This window comes from Maylandia zebra, linkage group LG23 (genome assembly GCF_041146795.1).
Source record: "Maylandia zebra isolate NMK-2024a linkage group LG23, Mzebra_GT3a, whole genome shotgun sequence".
In the NCBI taxonomy this organism is placed as follows: Eukaryota; Metazoa; Chordata; class Actinopteri; order Cichliformes; family Cichlidae; genus Maylandia; species Maylandia zebra.
The window spans coordinates 25,012,775-25,022,985 of NC_135188.1; the positions used below are offsets into that span (position 1 = coordinate 25,012,775).

General features: G+C 44.1%; 1 protein-coding gene across 1 annotated transcript; it reads left to right on the forward strand.

Moving 5' to 3' along the window:
- Positions 1–2,202: 2,202 nt before the first annotated feature.
- On the forward strand, positions 2,203–6,258 carry LOC101475982 (POU domain, class 3, transcription factor 3-B). Its single transcript, XM_004562599.5, has 2 exons — positions 2,203–4,207; positions 4,603–6,258. The coding sequence occupies exons 1-2, from the start codon at positions 2,981–2,983 to the stop codon at positions 4,702–4,704; spliced, it is 1,329 nt and encodes a 442-aa protein (XP_004562656.1). The 5' UTR covers positions 2,203–2,980; the 3' UTR covers positions 4,705–6,258.
- Positions 6,259–10,211: the final 3,953 nt, after the last annotated feature.

Genomic DNA, 10,211 nt, shown 5'->3' on the forward strand with positions numbered 1-10,211 from the left:
CCCCACTACCCCACCCCACCCACCCCCAATCCGCAGCAGGGGAACTTGGGGGACCTTTTTTTGTAGTAAGCAAATAAATAATAAACACATCACATATCAGAGAGGAGTGGGTTTGTTTTCTTTCCCTGACTCCTCTTTTATGTATGTTACATATTTCTTCTTCTTCTGTTCTTTTTCCGGTCTTGTCTTCTCTGCATATGTGCTGTCACGTTTGTGCCGCTGGCCGCCTGAGACGCCCTTTCAAAGCTGCGGCGGTGTGGACTGAGCAGCAGTAATTTAGACAGAAATCCTCACTGTATATTAATGAATGGAGGGGGCCCCCACGGCTCTGGGCCCTAGCCTGCCCATTCAATGTAAACAAATCCACGCGGCTCCCTCGATTTTTGAGCCCAGTCCAAATTAAATCTGCTGGGGATGAGGAGGAGGAGAAGAAGAAGAAGAAGAAGGGCGGAATGGGGGCGGTGGTGGTGGTTCACTGGCATGGAGTACACAGCTACTCGACCGCCTTATATTTGCTGTTAAATCCCATTTGCAATAAAAATCTTTGCGTCATCTTTGATTTGGGGAGCTTATGAGGCGATGTTGGGGGCTAAGGCGGGACATGCGCCGCTAATCTGCCTGAAATTCACCTGCTTACAGGCCCAAACCCAGCCAGTGGGTGCAGTGGGAGCTATATATCTGTGGCTTATTACCACCCATGCATGCGTATATAAGCACGCAGGGAGAGGGGGGAAATAGAGGGAGGGGTGGGGGGGATGTCCTCTCACAAAGGGCCCCATTCATCTCTGGGGGGGGGGGGGGGGGGGGGGGTCATGTGGTCATCTTGAGTGACGGTGCAGGCCATGTCTCCGTAAAGGGCTGCTCAGCTCGCCCTTGTTTTGGTCACCACTTTTCTTGCCTCACCCCCAGGTGTTTTAAAAGTGACTCAATATCAATACCGATCAATACCGATATTTTTAACCCGCACGTAGGTGAGAGCAGTGTGTCTTTATTTATGACACGAGTCATCATCAATTTGCAAATTCTGAACATATATTAATGACCACAAAATCACTGAGATTTTTCTTTTAACTGTTAACTTTCTACAATAAGTAGTTAAGCTTTTCGTGCAGTGGCAGAGCTAGAAAATTTTACATGGGGGCCAGCAAGTGTGTGTGTGTGTGTGTGTGTGTGTGTGTGTGTGTGTGTGTGTGTGTGTGTGTGTGTGTGGAGGGTGGGGGGGGTCAAGGTAGGGTGACACATACCTCTTTAGAGAAATAAGTGAAACTCACCCTGTATGTCAGTGGAGTCAACAAAATAGCCACAGGATATCCACAAAAACGACTATTTTAAGCACACAAAAGTTGGGAGACAAAAAATGGTTCAGACATCTTTTATAGTGTACGTCTGAGTTGGGTTGGGGTTTTTTTGTCATTTCCACCCCCCCCCCCCCCCCCCCCCCCAAAAAAAAAAAAACTAGAACTAACACTCTTCAGCAGGCTACATACTGAACTTGGAGGATAAATACAAAATATCAACCCTATTGTGCTAGTTTCAATCTGATATCGATACCAGTGTTTATATCATTATTATTGATATTTGTATCAATCGCCCACATCTGTTAACTGGATGTAAGATACAGGATGGCAGTCTCACCTGAGCCTGTTTTTTGCTTCTTTGTTTGCTCTCTTCAGCAGGTGGATTTAGACAAACCCCACAATCCTGAGACTGTAAAGCCCTTTTTTGTACACTTCTGTCCCAGAGAGGAGTGACTCCCCAAAACTAATCTTCTTATCCACTAAAACGTGCATATTTGTCTGTAAAGACACACGTGGAAGACACCAGAGAGCGTTTATCTTGATTATGGTTTAAATGTCAGTTTATCCAAACTTTATTTCCCCCGCGCTCCTCATCCCGTTTGTGTACTAGCATCTCACCACTATTTACTACCAAGTTGTACCCCAGGTTTTGTTTGGACTGCAATTAAAAATCAGCCAATCGGAACAGCCGGAAGGAGGGCTCGTGCGCCCGGAGCAAGGCTGGCAAAAAAAAAAAAAAATCTGCCAATCACGCCCCGGGTAACCAATCAATGCGGACGCACGGGGGTAAAACACCGCGTCCTCTGGCTGGGAGGTGGGGAGGGTAGAGGACTTGGGGGGTGTTGGAGGGGGGCGGGGCTGTCTGGAAGAGAGAGAGAGAGATATAGAGAGAGAGAGGCAGGGGGAGAGAGAGTGAGAGAACAAGCGAATGAGAGAAGAGGCTCGCGAGCAGCGCCGCGCACTGTTCCACTGGATTGTACTTGAACGGGAGTTTGCGGTTTGGCAGGTTTATACACATCAAAACAGAACAAAGAGACGGGCTCGAGCACGGCCACAGCGCCGGGAAACAAGAGAGGAGAAAAAGAAGAAAGCGAGGGGAGAAATCTCAGCGACTGAATTACAAAAGAACTGAGGACACTCCGCTCATGGTTTCCACATCTACACGGGGACATAAACCGGGACTTTGTACGCTGTGGAGAATTTGCGAGGCTGTTCTTTTTTCTTTTTTTTTTCCTTCTTCTTCGTGTGTTTTGTTTGTTTTCTGCGGCCACCGAAAGTTTGCTTCGGGACAAGCGCGTGCCGTTTTTCTTATTTGAATTTTTAATGTTCGCAGTCTCACCCCAGCCAGAAACTTTCGAGCCGGACAGCACATGGTTTGAAAAAGGGCTTCTGAAAGACGTGGATGTTTTAATCCCTGCAGTAGAATGTTGTAAACACGAGAGGATTTTATCCACTTTTTTTTCTACTCCAGGATTTTTATTTTATTTTTCCGATGGTGTTTGCCAAAGAGAAAAAAAACCCTCTCCGTACTTTTAAAAGTTTGAATAATTCATGAGATACGATTTGCCTGCTCGAGAGAAGTGACGGTTTTAGAAAAAAAGAAGAAGAAAAAAGGGGGAAGAAAGAGAAAGAGAGAAAGGGAGGGGGGTTATCCACAAACATATTCATAAGGGGCTGACGGAATGGCCACCGCGGCTTCCAATCCTTATCTCCCCACCAATAGCATCTTATCGTCCGGCTCCATCGTGCACTCTGACTCCGGAGGTGGTGGCATGCAGCCGGGCAGCGCTGCGGTTACCTCCGGGTCTGGGGGCTACAGGGGGGACCCCACGGTCAAGATGGTTCAGAGTGACTTTATGCAGGGCGCCATGGCAGCGAGCAACGGGGGGCACATGCTGAGCCATGCCCACCAGTGGGTGACGTCCCTCCCGCACGCCGCCGCGGCCGCAGCGGCGGCCGCTGTGGCCGCGGCGGAAGCCGGGTCCCCCTGGTCGTCGAGCCCGGTCGGGATGACGGGCAGCCCGCAGCAGCAGGACGTGAAAGGATCCGGCAGAGACGACCTGCACACGGGCACGGCTCTACACCACAGGCCCCCCCACCTAGCTCCCCATCAGACTCACGCCGGGAGCTGGGGCAGCACCACGGCGGCTCACATCAACTCCATCTCCGGGGGCCAGCAGCAGCAGCAGTCGCTCATCTACTCCCAGCCCGGAGGCTTCACTGTCAACGGCATGCTGAGCCCGGGCGGACAGAGCCTGGTGCACCCAGGGCTGGTGAGGGGGAACACCCCGGACCTGGACCACGGCAGCCACCACCATCACCATCACCACCAGCATCCGCACCACCAGCACCACGGAGGCGGAGGAGGCGGAGGTGTCAACAGCCACGACCCGCACTCGGACGACGACACGCCGACCTCGGACGACCTGGAGCAGTTCGCCAAGCAGTTCAAGCAGCGGCGGATCAAGCTGGGCTTCACGCAAGCAGACGTGGGCCTGGCTCTGGGCACCCTGTATGGGAACGTCTTCTCGCAGACCACCATTTGCAGGTTCGAGGCTCTGCAGCTCAGCTTCAAGAACATGTGCAAGCTGAAGCCTTTGTTGAACAAGTGGCTCGAGGAGGCCGACTCTTCCACGGGCAGCCCTACCAGCATCGACAAGATCGCGGCGCAGGGGAGGAAGCGAAAGAAGCGCACGTCCATCGAGGTGAGCGTCAAGGGGGCTCTGGAGAGCCACTTTCTAAAATGCCCCAAGCCCTCGGCCCAGGAGATCAGCAGCCTGGCGGACAACTTGCAGCTGGAGAAGGAGGTGGTTAGAGTGTGGTTTTGCAATAGGAGACAGAAGGAAAAACGGATGACGCCCCCGGGAGTGGCGCAGACGCCGGAGGATGTGTACTCTCAGGTCGGCAATGTGAGTGCAGAAACACCGCCCCCCTCCATGGACTGCAAACGAATGTTCAGTGAAACATAGAAACAGCACAGCAGAATATTTTATATCAAATTAAAACTGTTTAGGACATAAAAGCAACACCATACAGACTATCGCCAAGATAGACAAAAAAACAGAAAAAAGACAGCAAAAAACATTTTTTTGATACTGTGATTGTGAGGGAATATGAATGAGACTGCAAAACAAAAACAAGAAAAATACAAAAAAACAAAAATGTGTTATCTATTTTTCACCAGAAACAAAAAACCTTCACCCCTTCCCTTCTTTTTTTCTTTTTGTGTCCTCCCCCCTCTCTTCTTCCAGGCCCTTAAAGAAATGTCTTTACCTAAAAGGTTCCTTCTGCTTTTTTCTTTCAGGGGCATTTTTTAGTAGATTACTTAAAAGATGATGCAAGTGAAGCGAGCGACCAGAGGGTGACAACCACAAGTTCATTCCACCAGGTAATTTTGGCGCATTGAGACAACAACCAAGAGGAAACCCAAGTATTTTTTATTATTATTATCATTATTATTACTATGATTATGACGATGATGATTCCGTTTAAAAAAAAAGAACGAAAGAAAAAGAAAATTCTCTGTCCCTCCAAATCCCCATAAAACAAAAAAGGACAAATTAAAAAATATCACCCCTCATTTCTCATTTTCCTGTGTTTGACTGAAGAAACAACAAAGGACGCTCTTTTTTTCTTTTTGGGGCTTTTACATTTTAATTATTTTTTTGTATATTCAGAAATGGGACTGAACCGCCCCTTTCTACTTCTCCATGCCCAACAATAACAAGAGAGACAGGAGGGGGGGGTAAAAACTGCAACTGTGTGAAGAAGAGTGACATCCACGAGGCTTCCTTTATCATTTGCAGCTTCTTTTTGAGGTGGACTGCATGGTTTCACTTATGGAGAATTAGGGATATATTTTTTTCTTCTCCTTCCCTTTTTTGTTTGCCATCTTTGAGGCCCCTCACGAGAAAGAAAAGACGAGCAGGACCAGGACTGACCTGGAAAAAAAAATACAAAATCCTTCACGTGGGAGCTTCTTCGATTCTACCTATTATTATTATTATTAATATTATTATTATTATTATTTAATGGACACCACGAGTGGATTTTTTCTTCTTCATATAAAAACACATATATATATATTTTTCCCCCCTCATCAACAAATAGAGACATTTGCAAAAGACTCCAGCTGCACTTCTTTGAGAGAAAAAGGACAAAAAAAGAAAAAAAATTCTGTTGCCAAGTGTGACTGAGTGGGTGCTGTGGATATCCTATTAATGCTGCCCTTTGTAAGCAGTATTCTTTGGTAGGTTTTAATAAACAAAAAGAAAAGAAAATGAAAAAAAAACTGTAAAGGCGGCAATATAGATCACTAGATCAGATACTGATCTGAGTTATTTACTTTATATTTTTCATCCAAAAATGACTTGTTTTAATATTTTATTGGGAATACTTTCAACACGGTAATTTATTTTTCTTGCCCCCCACCCTCCCCACCCCTTCCTCCTCCTCAAGGAACTTGTGTAAGATGCTTTCCCCTCTCTTGTTTTTGTTGTTTTTTTTTTTTTAAAAATATGTGTAAATATATATGTATATATATTTACATATATATATAAAAATTTGCCCTTATTTGTTTAATTTTGTTTTCTAAAGGAGCACAAATCACCATAAGCTGACCGTTGTTAGGTAATAAGGGTATATTTTGATGTGATCAGTTTGATTGTAATTTAATTTCAGTAGTGGTTCCGTACGAGCTGATTGAGACACAATAAATTTGTTAGAATGAAACGCAGTCATGTTGTGTTTTCCACTTTTATTTACTCATGTATTTAACACAAAAGCTCAAAAATAATCCAGATGCTGTTATTTGCGTGCACAGCTGCAGAATAATAATAAAACGCGGGATTCATTTATTTAAAAAAAAAAAAACAGCGCCGGGATTTGTTGATGTAGTAAGAGTGCGTGATGATGGGGTAAAGGTGCAGTAGTGTTCTCATCATCGTCATCATGCCTTAACTGTGTGTGTGTGAGTGGAACATCGCGGTCAGCTGCAGGCCTGCACAGTGCATGTGCTCGTCTGGCTGTTTGTTTACATCTGCTGCCTCTTCAGGGCCTGCGCAAAAAGCAGGAAAGTTAGCCTTCAGGCTGGGAAATGGTTCCTACTTATATTTAAAACAGAAATAAGTAAATAGGATTAAAACGAGTGTCTCTATTGTGTAGTTTTAAAACAAACGACTGTGGTTTTACAGTAATTCTGCTGTTTTGTATATTCACACACACACATATATATATACATATGTGTGTGTGTGTGTGTGTGTGTGTGTGTGTGTGTGTGTGTGTGTGTGTGTGTGTGTGTGTAATACAGGTACAGTAGGGCGCTGTGGGTTAGTGTCGCTGCTGTGTGGAGCCTCCTGATGTTCTGGGGTTGTGTGTTATGTAATATTTAAGCTCGCAGTCCAGATAAACACACTCAGCATCATGTTTGGGGATTTTTTTTCATCCTCCTGCTTTAATTCTGCTCAACATTACGAGAGGCTAATCCGCACAATGATTTCCTTAAGTTAGACTTTATAAGCCGGCTGCCTGGCTCTCCTCTGCCCCTCGCTGTGCAGGTGTGTTTGGGTCCACGGGCTCCATAAACCCGGTGAGGCTGACATGTTGTTTTAGGATCCGGGGCAGTGGGTCACTGAGGTTTTTAAGCACCGAGTGTGTCCACAGCTCAGCACGGTGCAGTCTGACAGGGAAATATACCAGCCAAACAATATCACTAATAGCGCCTGCGCAGACCAAAAAAAGCATCTTGTAATGTTTATCTTCCTGTAGTAAATCTAAATTATTTTTATTATTGTTGTTGTTATCATGCAAATTTTATCACCATGAAAACGTGTCCCTGTCTTTCAAACTTTTTTTTTTAATTTGTACTGAAAATATACAAAATATATAGATATTTTGTTTATTTCACTTTTTTTTCTGGAGTTGTCTTGCTCGCCTATTCAGCAAAAACTCACCAAACGTGTCCTCGCGCTGCAGGATTTTGAATTTCGCGGATGATTTCCCTATACTAGTTGCTTAGCAACTGAATTCAATGATATAGAGAGAAGTGGGCATCATTTTTCTTTGTCTCCATTAGTAAAAGTGGCAGCAGAGGAGGCACGCTGCTGCACGTGAAGCCAGCAAAAACAAAACAAACAAAAAAAAACTTTACACCCTCTCTCGTGCATTTTTGCCTTTTAAAAAATAATATAATTAATTAAAATATTTTAAAAGGTGCCGGGCTGCTTGTTTAATTGTGTTTAAATTACAAATAAATAAATAAATATGTGGGCGTGCTTATGAGACAGTAAACATTAAAATAAAATAAAAATAAAATACCGCGAGGTTCTAGTTTGGCCTACCTATTGCACGCGCTCATTATGCATGCAGTTCCTGTGCTCCTCTGCATAAAAAAAAAAAAAACCCCAAAGAGAAAGTCACGTGACTCGCCGAGATAAGACCTTCAGCACAGGCAGGAACAATCGAGGTTCCTCTGCAACAAATCCCACACTTGTGCGTTTACATTGCGTTTATGGATTCCAACCAAAAAAAAAGACACAGACACACACAAAGAAGAGGAAGAAGAAGAAAAATAGCTTTGAGAGCATCCAACAGTTTGCTCTTGCACAAATATCCCAATCTAGAGAGACATTTTTAACCAAAGGGCGACACAAGAAACACACACAGGAGGGGAAAAAAAGAGTTTCAAATCTCATAATGGGTTTTGATCCGCCTATTCTCCAACAGCTTTGCCTTTTTCATGGGTTTTCATAGCCGTGTTGGCAGCAGTAGCACGCGGGTGTGCATGCATGTAGGTGTGCGCGCGCGCACCGGTAGGCCCCGGGAGCTGGGAGCGCTTCGCTTTCCCCGCTATTGATTCTGGGGACGACGGTGGCCCGACAGGCTCGCCTCGCCCGTCCGCGCTAATTAAAGCCGCTCGTTGTCACAGCTATGCGCTCTTTAAAACCAGGCTTCAGCAGGGTGGAGGGCGGGTGGAGGGACTCCAGATTTTTCCTATAAATCCAAACTTTTGATGATAAATATTTCATGGGCCTTCAATCAGCCGCCGACACACACACATACACGCAAAGTCTGCTTGAGCGCAAGAAATCTAATAAAAAAAACAGTTACTTAATGAGATTCATATTTCAGTAAATGCTTCTGTTTGAATAAAAATAAATACACGTGTGTCTATTTGACTGCGACGTTCACGCTTGAATACATCCACCCAGACTTACAGGTGTTTGGGTTTGTTTTTCATAACGTTTTTACTGTTTTTAAATTAATAATACGCACCTCTGAAATCATATTTATACCCACCCTGTTTCAGAGGTTTTGAGCGCATTTACCACGCACAGGGTTTCTACTTTTAACAAGGCCCCGCACAACTTCCTCACTTTCTTGGCTCCACTTTCTCTGAAAGCACACCTATGGGGCAGGTGGGTGCCGGTCTCGCCCTCTGACCTGGTGAAAATGTGCATACGCACAACTGGATTCTCCCTTCAAACCCTCCACCCACCCACCCACCCAACCACACACCCACCCCAAAAACCACCACGTTCATATTTACTCCACGTGTCGGGCGCATGAATATGGATTATTCAGAGCTGCTCTCCGCAGGGAGCCTTCCGCTTCCACGTCTACATGGATTTATGTGTGCTGCAGAAGAGAGGGAGAGGGAGAGAGAGACGCTCAGAAAAACCTATCCCCGTCTTCTGACTTCTGATCGTCATTAACAGTGGGTAGGATTTCCAGCCACCATGGCGCTTTATTTCACCCCACTCGTGTCCCGGTTGTCGGGCTGTCATCGTGGAAATTTTACGAGAAATTGTGGGAGCTGCTACAGGGTCAGTTTCAATTTTTGTGTGAAGATAATTCCCCATTTTTTAAAATTTTTATTTTACTATATTTACAATTTAATATACATTCCGCAAACTAATAATAATAGTATATTTTATTATCATAAATCTAGTTTTATTTGTGAGTTATTTGTAATTTATTCTGAATTATTTATTAGTAATTAAGTAAATAGTTTTGTTTATAATTTCATTTATTCGTAATTTATTTTTGTTTGTTTTGAATTCATTTTACAACAATGGTACAGATTTTTTTCAAACGCACTATAACTAAGGTTGACGCAACTATTTTAGTTATTCTTTTACTAGTCATTGTTATTCTTACCCCATTATTATTAATAATATTGTTATTATTATTATCATCAGTATTTGCATATTTGTATGTAAATATAAAAAGAAAGTGGCATGCTAGACATTTACGGGAGACTTTTTTTCCCTCCTCTTCTCTCGACATCAGAATATCTATCAGAGTCAAACAAAAGCAGTAGATCATAACAGGCCTCCGTGTAAATACAGCTTATCAAGACTCTATTGTGGCAGCAGGGAGAGAAGAAGAAGAAGGAGAAGAAGAAGGAGAGGAGGATGTTTTAAAATATGACGTGACTCTCGGGGGTTTCCTCTCTATAAATTGTGAAGGTCATGGTTTTGTGAGCAGGCAGGATGGATAGGTGGAGGAGGAGGAGGGTGGGGTGAATGGAGTCTGAAGGCAGCTCAGCTCTCACAGAGGTAATGTGCTTCAGCACCTCATCTGCCTGCGTGCATTTCAAAAGCGCAGAAAGCCTGCGCGCTGAAGTCTAATGTTTGTGGGGGTTTTCTACTCCTCTTCCTCTTTTTAAATCTTTAACTTTAACTCAGCAACACGAGAGCTTTGATTAGCAGTTCAGATACAAAATGCTCCATTAAAAAAAACAAAATGATTATTGATTATTTAGACACGAGATTTTCAAAATAAATTCACCTCAAACGCTCCTCCACATCCCTGTAAGTGTTTCTCGCCTTTACACTGATGTGCTTCGGGTTTAAAATACCGCTAAAGTGTTGTTTTAAATTATTATTAGTATCATTGTAATTGTTTGTAATA